The sequence below is a fragment of the Arvicanthis niloticus genome, chromosome 26 (assembly GCF_011762505.2).
Source record: "Arvicanthis niloticus isolate mArvNil1 chromosome 26, mArvNil1.pat.X, whole genome shotgun sequence".
In the NCBI taxonomy this organism is placed as follows: Eukaryota; Metazoa; Chordata; class Mammalia; order Rodentia; family Muridae; genus Arvicanthis; species Arvicanthis niloticus.
This window is the reverse complement of record NC_133434.1, coordinates 34,746,240-34,763,355: the sequence shown is the minus strand read 5'-3', so window position 1 is coordinate 34,763,355 and position 17,116 is coordinate 34,746,240. Positions and strand designations below refer to the sequence as shown.

At 54.9% G+C, this 17,116-nt stretch overlaps 1 protein-coding gene across 5 annotated transcripts in view; it reads left to right on the top strand.

Annotated features, from left to right (window-relative positions):
• Window positions 1–15,970, top strand: part of Pstpip1 (proline-serine-threonine phosphatase interacting protein 1) — a 43,150-nt gene extending 27,180 nt beyond the window's left edge. For 3 of the 5 annotated variants that reach the window (XM_076925705.1, XM_076925702.1, XM_076925704.1), the window contains 14 exons: window positions 630–730; window positions 1,398–1,472; window positions 6,981–7,015; window positions 7,227–7,333; window positions 9,525–9,587; window positions 10,010–10,108; window positions 10,631–10,676; window positions 11,487–11,566; window positions 12,021–12,119; window positions 13,168–13,264; window positions 13,661–13,751; window positions 14,535–14,590; window positions 14,814–14,947; window positions 15,664–15,970. In XM_076925705.1, the coding sequence (XP_076781820.1) occupies window positions 630–730; window positions 1,398–1,472; window positions 6,981–7,015; window positions 7,227–7,333; window positions 9,525–9,587; window positions 10,010–10,108; window positions 10,631–10,676; window positions 11,487–11,566; window positions 12,021–12,119; window positions 13,168–13,264; window positions 13,661–13,751; window positions 14,535–14,590; window positions 14,814–14,947; window positions 15,664–15,795 (1,215 nt within the window). In that variant the 3' untranslated portion in view covers window positions 15,796–15,970. Of the gene's footprint in view, window positions 1–629; window positions 731–1,397; window positions 1,473–6,980; window positions 7,016–7,226; window positions 7,334–9,472; window positions 9,588–10,009; window positions 10,109–10,630; window positions 10,677–11,486; window positions 11,567–12,020; window positions 12,120–13,167; window positions 13,265–13,660; window positions 13,752–14,534; window positions 14,591–14,813; window positions 14,948–15,663 lie in introns of those variants that run through there. The other 2 variants (XM_076925703.1, XM_076925706.1) reach the window with 2 other exon arrangements.
• The last annotated feature ends 1,146 nt before the right edge of the window (window positions 15,971–17,116 follow it).

Sequence of the window (17,116 nt, the reverse complement as noted above, 5' to 3'; positions counted from 1 at the left end):
GCTGCTCAGACATGCTCAGAACCCACTAGTCAGAATCATGGGTGTCAAGTTAGTCAGGGGTCACCTAGACTATCTTAGCAAGGCCTAGGCACAAGGTCAGCTGCTTCCCAGAATTCCCAGAGATGCCCTTTAAGAGATGACTCGTGGCTGGGGGTGAGGGTGGGGGTGCAGGAGACCCTGAGCCAGGCAGCTGGTGTTCTGCGACCATCTGTCTGTCAGGTTTCCTTCCTGAACCTGCTTCCTCATTTAGCTAAAGTCATAATGTCATCAGGGCATGTGCAACGGCAGGCATTCCATGAGAGAGAATCTGGGGTCTACGGTCATCATGGAGGCTCAGTGGGGTCCTTCTTGTCCATCCACTGACTCGTGTCTTAGACTTCTGAGGGTTGATGCAAAGGTCAGCAGCCCCTGCCCGGACAGCTGTGGTTCTGGGACCTCCATACGTAGGGTCGTGCTGTGTGTCAGCATGAGGCTGGGCCCAGGGTCTGTGCGCCAGCGCGAGGCTGGGCCCCGGTCTGTGAACCAGTCTGTGCTTGACCTTCACTAGGGACATGGAGGCCAGAGAGAAGCTGTTCTCAGCAGGGATCCTGCTGTCCTTCGGGGCTCTCACCATGTCCTGTGTGTTTCAGTGCAGGGACTTCACGGCCCACACAGGGTATGAGGTACTACTGCAGAGGCTGCTGGATGGCAGGAAGATGTGCAAGGACGTGGAGGAGCTGCTCAGACAGAGGTAAGCAGGGCCGGGCTGGTGGTCAGGGCAGATGGGGCAGATTACGCCCCCTAGAGCCCAGCTGCCATCAGGATGGGTCTGTCTTCAGAAGCCAAGAGCCAAAGCTGAGAAGGTGGCTCAGTGGGTCAGTCACTTGTTAAGCAAACACGGGGACCTGAGTTCAAATCCGTTTCATACAGTGTGCGGAGAATCCACAGAAGCCCATGGGCCGGCTACCATAGTGTATGGAAGGCAGCAGAGACTCTGTCTCTGCAAAATATAGTCTAGTCACGTATGAACTCTAGAAGGGGTGAGGGGGGGGGCGGGAAAGTTGACCTTTGACCTTCCATGGGTGCATTGTGCACCTATGTACCTGCACTCATGTTCTCTCTCTCTCACACACGCACACACACACTCACACTCACACTCACACTCACATATATACAAAGCCAGAGCCCCTTGTTGCCTCCTGTGGCCCTTAGGCCTGGGCCTCCCCCAAGGGCATGCCGCAGCCCTTAGAACAGGCCCGTTTTCAACTGACATTTGTCCCCAGAACATGGAGCTCAACATTTTCAGGAACGGTCCTGCTGGCAAAGTATGATGAGGGACCCTGGGTTCTGCACATATTTTGGGGCCACAGCCAGCCGACTGTGGTGAAGGAGACACAGTGCTTGCTCTGTCCTTACAGGGCTCAGGCGGAGGAGAGGTACGGGAAGGAGCTGGTGCAGATTGCTCGCAAGGCTGGTGGCCAGACAGAGATGAAGTAAGAGTGCTGGCGGCTCCTACCTTTCCTCTAGGGAACCTTCTGGACTTTACTCAGGGCTTGGGACTTTCTGATGTGGAAACTGGGCAGGAACTGTTCAGGGGGTCTGGATCCTGTATGGTGCCTGAGATCAGGGTCTTATATTAGTTAGTGCTCTAGAAAGAAGAGGGTATGTGACACGTTGGGTTCACCTTCACCCAATCAGGAGGGGCAGGTGACAGGTACCTGTCCATTGCAGGGGGTCTGTGTGAGGCACGCTCAGCAGGCTGTGAGTCACCTGTGGCTGACAGTGGAGTGAGAGATGCCACCAACAGACAGCACAGTATGGGTATGAGCTGGACATCCTGTGAATGGGGGACAGGCCACAATCTCCTGCCCACTGTGGGCAGAAGAATGTCTGTGGGGCTTGAGGATCTGGGTCAGGCTTGCTTTTTTCTTATAGAAGGCTAGAAGGACAGTGTGTGCCTGCCTTGTTTTGTGTATGATCCCAGGATAGTCACTGCCTGTCGCAATCCCAAGTCCCTGTCTTGTGAAAGGGGATAGCTTATAGTGACAAGCAAGATGTGCTCAGTGTGCAGTGGGGTGTCTGTAGACTTGCCTGGCCCAGGCACCGGCCCCTCCTCACAGCAGATAAACTCTACGCTGCTTACTTGGACAGAGGTGTGACTGGGCTTCCCAAGTTGTTTCCTTCAGACTGGCGAGTACTGACTGAGGCCATGGGGGGAAGCCACACAGTGAGCTGGGTGTCAGGCTCCTGGGGTAGTCTTCATGCAAAGGGGTACCCCAGAAACAAGCAAACCCTCAGGGGCAAGATAAAGTGACTCTATTGGGCCACTATTGGGCAGGAGAGCAGAGATGTCTAGCATTCCCCGAGGAGGAGGGGCGTTCCTGTCTTGACTACTGGTAGACAAAGGTTCAAAGATGTGACATCAGGCAGATTTAAAGCCCTTGTGCCTTTCCCCTTCCCTGGGAGCTGTGCCTCCTGCAGGTCCTGCTGCTCCCTGCACAAGGGTGCATCCAGGAAGTGATGTTGCTGTCCTATGTGGCACTGTTGCTTTAACTGTGGACCAAGCATCTGCCATCTGGCTATGCCCTCAGTGAGCATTTATGGAGTGTCTACTATATGTCATGGCCTGGACTGTCAAGGGAGCTCAAGAACTCAAACCACTGGGATGATCACCTCCGTTAACACTGCAGCAGACCCTCCCCACAGGCACTTCCTCCAAGAGGACCTCCAGGTTTGCCTGACTGTCAAGAGCTTGGTTCAGACAGGGTCATCCTCTCCACTCCAACCTGGAAGGCTCTTGACAGTGCAGTTAGTCTTATGGGTCTGGATCAGGTTCATTTTCTCTGGAGTTTAAGAAATTAAAAGGCATGGGCTGGAGAGATGGCTCAGTGGTTAAGAGCACTGGCTGTTCTTCCAGAGGTCCTGAGTTCAATTCCCAGCAACTCATGGTGGCTCACAACCATCTATGATGAGATCTGGTGCCCTCTTCTGGTGTGCAAGCATACATGCAGGCAGAACACTATAAATAGGTAAATCTTGAAAGAAAGAAAGGAAGAAAGAAAGGAAAAGAAAAGAAAAGGCAGAAAGAATCTGGAACACAGGTAGCAGCAAGCAGAACCTCGGGCATGGCAGACAGAATCAACTGCTATAGGAAGGCTTTTGCTAAGTACACACAGCAAGGCCAACAAAGTAAAACCATGCAAAGCAGAGGACCGGTAAATCCACTCTCTCACCAGACTGGGGACCTTTGTGGGGTCGGTTTAAACAAAGGGATGACTGATAGGACCACAATGTGTCCTGAGCCACCCTTGAACTTGTTGGTGGTCTGCCAGCAGGGGTAGGGGCCACACTGGGAAGACAAAGCCGACCAGGCTGTCATCTCGTTTAGAAGGAAGAGAAAGGCTGAAAGGCTGCTTCCTCATCACCCATCTGTGGCCCCCATGTGTGACCCCCTCATCTGTGACCCTCCTCCTTGTCTGCCTATCAGAGATCTGCCAAACACCTAGTCCTTAAGCAGGGAATGCGAGTGGATACACACTTGTTATAGTCGTTTGGGGGTGGGAAGTGGTGGTTCTTAGGAAAGGGCCTGGCTGGTGGTCATCCTCCAACGCCCAGTCCCCTGGGTTGAGGAGCTGTCCCCTCCGTCTATAAGGCAGGGTAGCAGAGCTGAGTAAGCAGTGAGACAAAGGCCTGGGGTGAAGTGACTTCATGACTAGCCCACAACAAGAGAGCTCTACTGGCTGCTTCCTCCTGTGCATCCCCAAACCCAGCATTCCTGCCTCAGGTCTTGGCCTCACACTAGGGTCTCATAGGACCAGACGTCGGGCCACATGAACGACGGGACGTTTTAGTCACATCTTAGAATGTGTTTTCTCACACCTCACTCTTGTTACCCTTGTGAACCTGCCTGAGCCCCTGTTGACTTTTGATGCATTGTAAGGACAGGCTAGGTATTGCAGGAGGTGTCCTGATCCTGCACACACCATGACCAGCCTTCCTGTCGTCCTGTGTGTCTGCCCAAACCCTCACCTTGCTCAAGAAGTGGTCACCTCCTCCCACTTTTTCTTGCTGTCCTAGGAAGGATACTGTAGGTGCCTTGGAGAACAGAGTAGACCTAGGCCAATGTCCTGTGAACCCCTCTGTGGTTACAGATGAACAACAATAACCCATGGGCACCTTAATGGCTACCTCACCTTCACCCCTCCCAAACCTAAGTGCTGAGATGGTCCCATCAGAGATTTCTTGTGTTTGATCTCTCTCCACTGAGATCAGGGGGAAGACATCATTGTAGAGGGTTCCCAATTCAGTACCAGCTGCCTGTAGGTTCAGGGTCTGCTTCCAACTGGGAGATACCAGCTTCCTGACTGCCAAGAGGCCAAGGTTTGGGGTGGGGCCTCAGTATGCTGCATGCTGTCCCAGCGAGGAGCAGTTATACTGTGAAACTAGACTTCAGCTAGAGTTTCCAAGTCTCCTGAGAGCCAAGCCGCGGGCCAGCAGGATGTGTTACATGTGTGCACATTGGTGGCAGATGCCAAAAGTCAGAATCATACTAACCCAGAGTCTCCATCCAGATAGCCCCTGCCTTCCTCTGCAAGGCTAGCCTTGACATTTTATCTTTCAGGGTTTGTTAAAAATGTGTTTATATGTCTGCTGTTCAGATGTGTGCAGATGCCCATGGAGGCCAGTGGTGATGGCTAGGGCTGGAGTCACAGGCTGTGAGCCATCTGATGTGGGTGCTAGTAACCAAACTTGGCTTCTCTGCAAGGACAGAATGTGCTCTTAACTCCTGAGCCATTGATTGGTCCAGCCCTTGGCCTTGAGGCTTTGCCACTTACCACTTGCGTGGCTGTGTGTGTGTTTTTGGCCTCTGTGACTCAGTTTCCTTATCTGTAAATGACAATAATCAGTATGTTGGCTTGTGGGATGAGGCGGGAATCACTCAGGCTGGCCATCCTTATCCTGAGTGTGTCAGTGCTAGAAGGTTAGGACTAAGTGGTCAGCGGTTGGTCACTGGCAGAGGTCTGCACATCTGTACATCTCATGGCGCCCAGGCTGTTGCTACTGCTCCGTGGTCTTATCAGGAAAGAAGCCTGGCAGTAACTAGGACCCCATAATCCTTAGGGCCTGGATCTCCAGGGGTCCTGTCAGGTTGCCACTCCTCCTTGGTCTCGGTGTCCTCAATTGTTCAAGGAGAAGAGGAAGCCCCCATGAAGCATATTTGTCCTACCCAGGAAGCACAGGCAGGTGGGCTTCCCTGAAAGGACACCCAGGGACTTGGTTATGTGATGGGTGCCATACGGCTGTTTTACCACCAGGGGGCAGAAGAATGCCTGGCAGAGAGACCTGAAAGCTTGCAACAAGGGGCTGCTTGGCTGCTGACTCTGACCTTGGGGCAGGCTGTGCCACCATGCATTTGCTTTTGTGTTCTTAAGAGACTTAGTACCCCTAAGCCCAAGCTGGGAGCACAGAGGCACACCTTCCTCACATGCATGGCCTGTTGATGTCACTCAGCTGAAGGAGGGGCTCTGGGAAAGGACTCAAGCTGGGGTAGCCTACCTGAAGTTAAGGTTGCTGCTTCTGGGAAAGGACCAGTGGAAAACTCTTATAAGGGGCAGCTTGGGTTGGAGGAAGATGCAGGTAGGCTGCTGGTGCCTGGAGGATGTCCTGGGGGACTGGCAGAGTTTGCGTATGTGTGAGCGTGACCGGCATGTAAAGCTCCTGCCTTGCACCAGGCCTCGATGGTGCCTTACAGTGGACCGTCATTCTCAAAACCATTTTGTGCTACTAACTGCTCTCTGTAGAAGGGAAGTCAAGGCAGAGGGCCAGGTAGCTTGCCTAGGATGACACAGTGAGTGGCAGAGCCTGGCCATCCGGCTACAGGGTCTGCTGCTGTTGTGTATGGAGGCCGGAGTAAGAGGCCACCACTGGTTTCCTAGGTTGTTTCCCACTCCATCTTCCCCCTCATCTGAATGGAGCTCATGCCTCTCGAGGGCCCTGCTCCTGAGAGCTTGGACTTTTCCTTGGAGTTTCTGTATCTGCCCCGGGACTCCTATTCCCACTGATAAACAGCAGTGTGTCCTGGGCATGCTGGCACCTCTGCTCGGCCCTCAGCACTGCCATGCTCTGCAGTGAACAAGCCTGCCAGACAGAATCCAGGGCTCCCAGTCTGTTGCTTCCCAATACACAGCGAGCGAGGGCTTTCTAGCCCAGCGCCCGTCATCTGTTATTTGGGGCATGCTTGCACTCAGGAAGCAATTTCAAAAAACGGTTCAAATAAACTGAGCCCAGTAGAGGTATCTGGAGGAAGGGGGCGGGAACACTTGAGACAGTCATCCTGTGTCATGAACTTGTGGCCTGTCTGCCTCTGCTGCCTGAGTGCTAGGATTCCAGGCTCTGTTGTCACCCCAACTTGCCCAGGGGCTTTCAGTTTACCTGGCACTCTCTCCTGCTTGAGCAGTGTTCAAACTCCCGTGCCTTATGCAGCCTCTTCCTTTCCCTCCCGTTGGTACCCTGCCTGGACCAGGTGCCATAGCTGTCCCTGCCTGTGACCCTGCCCACCTCCCAGCCTTTCCATATGCCTTCCAGGCCACCTGCTGGAAAGAGCTATAAAGGCCTTCCCCTGAGACTCATCCAGGTAGCAGTGAGTAAGTAGGTGCCTGCATCAGTGATGTCTCAGAGAGGCAAGGAGCTTCCTGTGGACACGCCCCTCTTCTCTAGACTGCAGACGTGGGGAGTGAAGGAGTGGGGGGCAGAACTGCCATAGCAAGGAGGTTCTCCCACCACAGCAAGGTTCCATTGCCTTGCAATTTACAGAGGAAACTGTTTGCTGGAATGCCAGTTTGGGGTTCACATGAGTGATGCCCATGGCCAAAGGGTGCCTTGCATTCATAGTAGTGAGTATGGCTTAGGGCCCTCCCTCCAAAATAAAAGTACCATGGGCCAGGAAGGACATCCGGCTCCTGCAGCATGCCTGCTTGCTGACCTAGACTTCTGTTTTGCAGTTCCCTGAGGACCTCCTTTGACTCCCTGAAGCAGCGTAAGTTCCAACCATCCCCATATGGGCAGCAGGGCCATTAGGGTCTCCTGGAAGACCCTCAGCCTTTGTAGGGGTGACTGAGTTAGGAGGTATGTGCTCAGGCTGTGCTCCAGCTCTGTACCAGGCTGAAAGGCTGATGGAGGATGTGAGGGCTGGGAGGTAAAGTGAGGGTGACAGACTGGTCCAGGCAGAGGACACGCTGTCACCCTAGAAACAGAGAATGTGGGCAGTGCACACATCCAGCTGGCCCTGGCCCTGCGTGAGGAGCTGCGGAGCCTGGAGGAGTTCCGAGAGAGACAGAAAGAACAGCGGAAGAAGGTGAGGGGGCAGGAGGGCGAAGGAGAGGAGGTGGGGGACCCTGGAGGCCACCCACTGTTCTGGGGGTCAGGTGGGAAGCTTGCTTTGATAAACCACCAACTTGGGAAGAAAGGTTTATCTGACATACACGTCTCAGGTCCCAATCCATCACTGAGCGTAGTTAGGGCAGGAACTGAAGCAGAAACAAGGAATGCTTACTTTGCTTCCAGCTCATGTCCAGCCACATAGCCCAGGCCCTCTTGCTTTAGGGGATAGTACCACCCACAGTGGGGCTGGGCCCTCCTACATTAATTAAAAATCAAGAAAAATGTCCACAGACATGCCCACAGGCCAGTCAGTGTAAGCAATTCCCCAGTTGAGGGTCTCTCTTCCCAGGTGTGTCTAGTTGGCAATGGAAGCCCACCATGATAATGTGGTGTGGGAAGGCTCTGGACCCGAGTCAGGAAAAGATTTGGGGCTTCTGGACTGTCCTTCACCATAGACTGTAGAGGGTCAAGGACAGCATCAAGTGTCCAGAGGAGCCAACCCGAGTTGAGTGTCCCCTGGAAGCTGGCTCTGAACACAAGGGTTAGGGCTGTTGTTTCTGGAAACAGGCAGACTTGGGGGCCAGTACTCTGCATGGCTGTTCAACAAGGAGCGGGGAGACAGTTTTGAGGGGGGAGTGCAGGCCTCAGACTCAGCTAAGCATCTGAAGGCACTGCTCAACAAAATTCAGAGCCTGGCTGGCCACATGGAGTGGCTACAGAGCAAGGAAGTGAGCGCCTCATCGTGGGCAGTGTGGAAACACAGGCAGGGGAGGGGGTCAGGGTGGTGTTGGAGGATGCTCTGCAGGGAGGCTTGCAAAGCTGGAGGTGGGGAACTCCTTCTCCCAGACTTGTGGCCAAGCATTGAGCCCACCTGGACAGCAAGAGGCTACTTCACAGCTGGGGCCAAGCAGGACTTGGGGATCCAGGAAAGTCCCCTCCCCTTCCTGTGCCTCAGTTTCTCTCTCATATGAGATACTCTTATTTACATCCACTGCTTTGGGAACTTGGCACTTCACAAACAGGGCCTTAGTGTACTGTATAGCTGTATACACTGGCTACATCTGGATAGCCTCAGGCTTACCGGAATCTAAACTGCCTTCCTGAACAGATGAGCCCCCAACTATCCCCCGAAACTACCTGGACTTGAGGTGTTCGAACGGGTGACCCTCTGATCCGAGGCTTGCTACAGAGCATGCGGAAACCCTGCAGGTGTCAGGGGACATGGGCTAGACTCTGAGCTCCGTGGTCAGGACAGCTCCTCCCCCAGAGCAGCCAGGCTCTGCCATCAGAGCTGTAATGTGCTGAGCCACGAGGAGAGGGACACATGGTATCCTTGGTTACCCAGATGCCCCTGTAATCAGGTGGCTTGCCAGAGCCTCCCCAGGACACCAGGGCGAACTGGTTCCAATCCTAAAGCCACAGGTGTTTACCCCCATTCTCTGTTCTACTCCATCCATCCAACAGGAAGCCCGGGAGTGGGGGTGTGGGGGTAAAGGTTGTACTGAGCCCGCGGGGTGGAGATGAGTATGTGAGCATATGTGGTGTCTGGCCTATGGTCATGAACACCCGGGTGGATACTGGAGTGTGTGGTATATGCACGAGTGGCCTGTGGGTGTGCGGTATGAGCGGTTGGATGATGGCTCAGTGTGGACTAGGTGTGCATGCGTGTGCCAGTGTGCACTCAGTGTGGCTCGTGAATGAAAGACTCAGGACTCATGTGATGTGTGTATGTGTAGGTGGGGATTCTCTGGCTGGAGACCAAGTCAAGCTGAGGTCCACAGTAAGGAAACAGTAGACATACCCACTGCCCAAGCTTCTCTCTGTTGTTCTGTTCTGAGTGTCAGGATTGCAGTTTTGTTTGTCTGTTTGTTTAAGGTCTCACTAAATAGCCTTGGCTGGCATGGAGCTTGCTATGTGGACCAGGCTGGTTTCACACTCATGGAGATCCTCCTGCCTCAGCTTCCCAAGTGCTAGGGTTAAATACCTGGCTGGTATTGTTTTGAAGGAGGTATCTCTAGGAGAGGGTGGACACAGACACACATACATATATGGATATGAGCCTGGAGGGGTGTTGATGTCCCAGGGACAAGGACAACCCATCCTCTTGGCCTAGGGGAACGTCTTGAGGCCAGAGCCCCCAGCTCAGAGCCTCATGTCTCCTGCAGTATGAGGCCGTCATGGACCGGGTCCAGAAGAGCAAGCTGTCACTCTACAAGAAGACCATGGAGGTAAACGAGGGCCTTGGACGCCCCTCTGAGAGTCCTGGGTTGGACATCTGGGACAGGCTTGGTCTATTATGTGTCTCGGCCTGTTGGGGGCTGTACTGGATACCCAGGAACTGTTTATCATCGCAAGTTCTTCAGTGCCTTGCCTGAAGAACAGAGGGACAGTCCCACACCCACTAGTCCATGAGTTATCCACAGTCAGCTTAAGAGTCCAGAGTAGAAGGGATAAGGGACACATGAGAGGGCGGAGGAGTGTAGAAGACAGGACCCAAAGTCTCCATAGGAACATGCCCCAGCCTCTGCATCTCTGTCCCTGGGAGTGATGCTTGTTCTACCAAAGTCCCCACCCCCCGGGATGGAGTCTGGGCTTAGGGAGCCTCCCCTGGGGCATGCAGTCCTGCAAACACACCTCTTCACACCTTCAGTCCAAGAAGGCATATGACCAGAAGTGCAGGGATGCAGACGACGCTGAACAGGCCTTCGAGCGTGTGAGTGCCAATGGTCACCAGAAGCAAGTAGAAAAGGTGTGTACGGTGTGATGGTGGGAGTGGGGGATGTCAGTAGGCTGGGAAGGGCTGCCGTCTGCTCACCTTTCTGCGATTCTCAACGTCCACTCTGTGCAATGGGCATCTCTAAGTAGCATTCTTCAGCACAGGTCCTCTGCAGGACAGGCAACCTCTGGACTGGATAGGGGTGACTGAGCCACCAGGGCCCAAACCTAACACCTGTTGCCCAGACCGGAGGGCTGAGCGCGAGAGGGCAGGGGGGTGTGGGTAAGTTGGATCCAGGTTGACCAGAGTCCAGGTTCTGAGCAGCGATGCAGCAGCGGCCACATGGCATCTGCATTTTTTTCTGTTTCCTGGTGGGCTGTAGGCTTCTGCTTTTATTTCCCTTTTGTGGAACCGGCCTGAGCAAGCAAGGCTGCTGGTGGATGATAGAATTCACCCACCCATACTTTGATCTTGGATGGGGGCCAGTCACTTCTGAGTAGCTCCGAAGCTAGGATTCCTGGGCTTGGACTCAATACTACTCTCCTGTCTCCTCAGAGCCAGAACAAAGCCAAGCAGTGCAAGGAGTCAGCCGCAGAGGCAGGTATGTGGCCCTGGCCACCTCCCCAGACTGTCTGGCAGCCTAGCCAGTCCTCTTCTTCCAGCCGGTGCTTTCCTACCTGCCAGCATTGGCCCCCGTATGCCTCTCCAGAGTGGAGACCATTCCTCCTTAGCCGCTGCACACAGCCATAGCATAAGGAAATGGGGCCACAAAGTGGGTAGATATGCTGCCCAATGTCACACTCAGTGATGCGAAGTGGTGCTGACAGCATTTGTATCCAAGCCATTGGGTTTCAGGGGCTCAGATCCACAGGGCCACATCCCTTCATCTCACTCGAAATGACAAATGCTCACACTGAGCCTGGCTCCTGTCCTTTGCCTGATACCAGCATCTGCTCACCATCCTCCCATCCCAGGGATGGCGTCCTTCTTCCTTCTGTTCCACCTCTCCAACATCTGCTCCTCCCTCAGCAGGTGCCAGATGACCCAGTCATAACTTCAGCTTGCTAGCTTGTAGCCACAACAGCTTACAGAGGTGCCCTCCTTGGGCCTCAGTTTACCACCTGTAAAGTGAGGGGATGGGACCCAGGACATGGAATAGGACTTCTGCATTGAGAGTTCTGCTCCAGCCCCTGGAGCTCAGAGCATAGTGGGGAAGTGGAAAGGGCGGTATGGTGGCTGTGTGTGGTGACCAACAGCTAGCCAGGCCCCTGGGGAGGGGGCTCCCAGGACTTGGGGGAGGTTGGGTGGAGGGGGTCCCTGCAGGAGTGAAGGACAGAGGATCTCCTGTCGTGGGAACTGTCAGAGGAGATCCAGGCTACCAGGCCTGCTGAAGGCTCCTCTGTGTTTGTAGAGCGAGTGTACAAGCAAAATATCGAACAACTGGAGAGAGCGAGGACCGAGTGGGAGCAGGAGCACCGGACCACCTGTGAGGCAAGTGGCCTAGGCAAGCGGCTTGCTCCTCCATAAGCCCCCCTCCTCTTACCTGTGGGGAGCTGGGGCTGGGGGACGGCACTCCCTCATCCACTCGACACCTGCTTGGCTGGTGCCTATGGCGTCTCCCCATACTCACGATCTGGCCTTATGCCCTGGATCTCTTTGTTCAACCCTATGACCTACTGATGGCAAAGACCAGGGCGGAGTCCTGTGCTTTTCACGAGCTTCCCCCAGTCTCCATTCTAGGACGGGGACTTGATGGAGATGCCAACCGGCATACCTAACAGTCCAGCCTCCCTCCAGCTGCCCTAGCTAGAGGCAGCAGTGGGGACCTTCAGGGCTGCCTTTGCTTTAGACTTGGCTGCAGCAGTGTTCTGCACTGGCCACCTAGCTGAGCGGTGGGGGGCTGCCTGGTTGGGCCCCACAATACTCTCCCCTTTCTCCTCAATAGGCCTTCCAGTTGCAGGAGTTTGACCGGCTAACCATCCTCCGCAATGCCCTGTGGGTACACTGCAACCAGCTCTCCATGCAATGTGTCAAGGATGATGAGGTGTGTGACCTGAGGAGAGGGCAGCATGTGAGCTCAGGTCATACATGGGACCAGCCAGCACATCCCCAGACCTCTGCAGGTCACACAAGGGACCAGCCAGCACATCCCCAGACCTCTGCAGGTCACACATGGGGCCAGCCAGCACATCCCCAGACCTCTGCAGGTCACACATGGGGCCAGCCAGCACATCCCCAGACCTCTACAGGTCACACATGGGGCCAGCCAGCACATCCCCAGACCTCTGCAGGTCACACATGGGGCCAGCCAGCACATCGCCAGACCTCTGCAGCTCACGCAGAGGAGTCCAACATGGCCTCTGGCCCAGCCTCCAAGCATGGGAACACCATGCTTCTGTGGTTCCCTGCATCTGCCTTTTCTTCCTCCCTCGGGAGTCCCTTCAGGACTGTGTCCATCTACTCTCCCCAGCACAACAGTGACTTGTTAGGGGTGGAGGGGGTCTGTTTCAGGCTCATGCTGGTGGGAGACTGGTCTAGGTTCTCTTACACCCCTCCCTCACCCCTCCTCAGAGATGGCCAGGGTATCTGCCCCCCTCACCTTACAGTGCCTAATACTCAGGGATGGGCAGGGTATATCCTACCCCAGGTTATGGGGATTACTGTAACCTGCACCAGTACCTGGCTCCGGAGTGCTGTCAGGGCTGACCGCTCCTGCCCATGGGCTAGCTGATCCTTGTGGCTTCCTCATGTCAGCAGAAAGTGTAGGCTCTAGATACCCACACACCCAAAGCCCAGTTTCCCCCAGTGACCTGAACTTAGCACGCCACTTTCCTGAGTTTTCCTCACCTTAAAACAGGTTAAAGTGTGGGCCTCAGAGGACAGGAGTGAGCTGGGGCCTCTCCTCGGGGCCCCAAGCTCAGGTATTCAGTAAACAGGCATCAGCCCCTCTGGTAGGCCTGCCATCCCCAGGTTCTTCTGGTCAGCACCGAGCCTGAAGATTCAGAGTCAGCGGCAGCGGGATTATAGCAAGGCTGGGGGTCAGGCGGACATTGGGGTGAAGCCTGAACTCAGCCTTGTCCCATCCCTACCAGCTCTATGAGGAAGTCCGGCTGACACTGGAGGGCTGTGATGTGGAAGGTGACATTAATGGCTTCATCCAGTCCAAGAGCACTGGCAGAGAGCCCCCAGGTAAGGCCCTGCCTGAGGGCAGCTTAGTGTCCACAGCCAGGTCCGGCTGGCTCTACACCAGGCCCAGGCTGGGGTGGTTCACACTTCCCTACTGGATGGAGGTAGACCAGACTCAGACTGGGGGACAGAGTAGTTCTTCCCTTCCTGAGGACCCATTCAGTTCCCAGCACCCACACCAGGCACCTCCCAACCATCTAACTTCAAAGAACCTGACACCTCTAGCTTCCACATGAATACACACACATCTACACATAATTAAAATTAATATCTTTAAAAAAAAAAAAAAAGCCAGGGTCAGTGTTGCATACCTTTAGTCCCAGTGCCTGGGAGGGAGAGGCCGGCATCCCTCTGAGTGAGGTCCTCCTGCTCTGGGCCTCATGTGTTTGTTCTCTACAGCCCCAGTGCCTTATCAGAACTACTATGACCGGGAGGTCACCCCACTGACTGGCAGCCCTTGCGTCCAGCCCTCCTGTGGCGTGATAAAGAGGTGAGGTAACGATAAACTGTACATGGCCAGAATACAGCTGCTGGGGCCAGCCTGACTTCCATATCTCATGGCTGAACAGCTCCGTGGGTCTGGTGCCCTGTGCAGGCACTGGCCATCCCATTGAGATATTCCAGGATCAAACTACCATCAGGAAGCCCTGGGTCCAAGAAGACCCAAGTAATTACTCACACTCCAGGTATTCACCAGTGACTATGCAGAGAGTTCTGGGAAGCGCCCACTCTGGCTTCCTTGTCTGTTTGGCCCTCCGGTGAGGTAGCATGGGTGAAACTCTCCAGGTGGCTTACAAATGACCCAAAGCCCAGACATTTGGATTCACCAGGCTTTTACAGTGCCACCTCCCGGGCCTGACTGTAGTCAGGCGCTAAGGCCCCAGTTCAGTGCCCTGTGGGTGACCTGGCCTAGTCACTGTGGGACCAAGGAAAGGAAGACTTGCTTGTCCCAAACTGGCTGGTCCTGGCGAGATATGTGGGGGCTGAGCTTTAAAGGCTGCTTCTTCCTCCCCACAGAGTCTGGGGGGAGGGGGCGTCTGGGGGGATGGGGCCCGGCTGGCTGCAGGTGCTGATGACCAGGAGAGTGACCATGGGAGGAGGATGCTGAGAACCAAGGGACTATCAGGAATGGCCTATGGGGAGGCCTGCTGCCCTGGAGGCCTGTGGTGGCAGCAAGCTGACAGAGGTCCTGAAGCACTGACAATTCCAAATTAGTCCCTTTGCTTCCAGTGAGGCAAGGCAAGGCCTACCCCTCTCTCCTCCCTTCCTCCAGGTTCTCTGGGCTGCTACATGGAAGTCCCAAGACCACACCTTCTCAAGCCCCTGCTGGTAAGTGAGAGGGGGAAGGGCTATGGGACAGAGGCATATCTTCCACCAGTGGGGAGGAGTGGGGGATGCTCCCACATAGCATAGATGGAGCACTAATGTCCCAGGGGGGAAAGGTATTCTGTCCAAGAGTGTGGATGATGGTGGGATTAAGCCTCACCCCAGCAGTCTCCAGGGACCACTGTCCTCAGAAAGGGGCAGGATTCGGGCCTCATCCTGCTCTCAGCTTCCACAGAGACTCTGGCTCCCACCCCTGAGCGGAACGAGTTGGTCTACGCATCCATCGACGTACAGGCAACACAGGGGAACCTTAACTCATCAGCCCAGGACTACCGGGCGCTCTATGACTACACCGCACAGGTGAGGGTGTCCCCCTGTGCCTGGGAACACGCCTGGGGTGTCAGCACTTACATAGCACCAGATCGGGATAGTTCAGCGAACATCTGCTGGACCAGGATCTGCTGTGGATAACAGGTCAGGCCTTGTTCTCTAGCTGTGGACCCAGAGAAGCACAGTGACATCCTTGGAGAAAGGTATCAGGGCAGCCACAGAGCATCTGTGCTAGAGATGGACTGGAGTCCAATGCAAGCCTGGGGCTGAAGTGGGGGAGGTGGGGGGTGGGGGTAGACCTGGAAGGCAGGCCTTGAACTTAGGCCAATATACTCACACATACAGGCAGGCTGGATGGGGCTGCACTGAGGTCACGTTCAGGAGTACAGACCTGGACAGTAATGGGGTACTCGGGTAGCAGTAGATGGCTGTGTGATTCATCTACAACTTGCCCTTGAGGTGTGACAAGCACCTTTGAGAAGCTGCAGTTGGAGCAGTGAGAGAAGTCCAGGATAAGAGGTCTCCATGACAACCTGAGCACGTTAGGAGGCTAAGTCCCTTGGGGGAACCCCACAGCCTGTCTATCTCCAAAGGAACTACCCTGGAGGCCTCAGCCTGACTCAGCAGACTGTTCGCCCAGGGAGACAAACATGCACGCATGAACTGCCAAAGTTGGGGCTGCCAGCGCAGAGCACCCTGGTCCTGATGGCTTCCCCCAACTCATGCATTTGCCATTTCTTGCCCAGAATTCTGATGAGCTGGACATTTCTGCGGGAGACATCCTGGCGGTCATCCTGGAAGGGGAGGACGGCTGGTGGACTGTGGAGAGAAACGGACAGCGTGGCTTTGTCCCTGGGTCGTACTTGGAGAAGCTCTGAGGAAAGACCAGCAGTCAACACATACCTTTGCTCTGACTGTGAGGTCAGGACTGTTCCCATCACTGCCCAAGCCTCACGGGGCCAGGACCAAGCCTGGCTGCGCTGGGGATAGGCTGGGTGCTGGCTACTCTCAATGAATTTCTCCCAGAAGGAATAAAGGGGCACATTCTCCCTTTGCTGGGGTCCTTTTCTCTTACCCAGTGTCCAGGGCCTCAATTCAGAAAGCCACAGAGTATAGGGAGTCTGGGGAAACAGAGCTCTGCCACTTACAGACAAGCCCTCAGTGGCAGCCAGGCCCAGTCTCAGCTAGGGACAGAGGAGAGGCCTTGCTCGACCCAGGTGCCTGAAGCTCCCAGGCTGCCAGAGCTACATTCATACTTGGAATAGCCAGGAAGATGCAAGTGACAGGGAGGGACTCAGAAGGGCCACAAAGGAGACAAGGCACCCTGTGGGCATCCTGTGGCAGGGAAGTGGGGTGTAGAAGGACGTGGAGAGGCAGGAACACTGTTGGGGATGAGAAATAGCTGGTGGCTCTGAGGGCAGCGCACTAGGGTACCGGTTCATGGCGCACAGCCCTCAGCGTTCCTCCTGACACAACCCAGTCATGTGTGGGCCGATTCTGCATCACAGGAACCGACAGATTGAGGGCCTGTGGCTACCTGCCTGCCCACTTGGAAACCAGCATAAAGGCCTATGCTGTACCCAGGCAAATGTCAGCTGTCAGAGGTAAAACTGTTGAGTGGGCACGGTCTAAAGAGAAGGGGAAGAGGGGGTTGCTGAAAGGGCTCCTCCATGTTCGTCACCAGTGCGTCTTCATTCTCTCATCCTCTTCACTGGAGCGGAAAGGCGGGCTTGGTCAAGCAGCCGTGCATGTCGACAAGGCTTGGCTGCCTTTGGGTGGTGCTTTCTCATCCGTCACGAGGGAACTTTTCAGGCTGGGTCCAGGCAGGTGCAAAGGTCCCTGCAACCAAGGCTCTGGAGCTGAGGATAGGCTAGCTGTCCTGAGAAGTCTGCCATCACTGCTTCTTGGCAGAGTATGTGGCAGACAGACTGGGAAAAGGCTTTGAGTGACTGGCAAGAGCCAGGCTGACGTTGACATCCTTCTGGAAATGTCATCTTCCTCATGAACATCCTGTGAGGTGACCAAACACCACACCCATCTGTGACACATCAGATATCCACACAGGGATATTTGGAGAGTGACTTAATCCAGGGCTTGGCCCCCTCCCTTGAAGGACAGCAAAGCTACCAAATAAAAGACTTGGTTACAACAAACCTGCTTGGGCAAGAAAACCAAGGTGCCCTGGCCACCCTTGTCCTA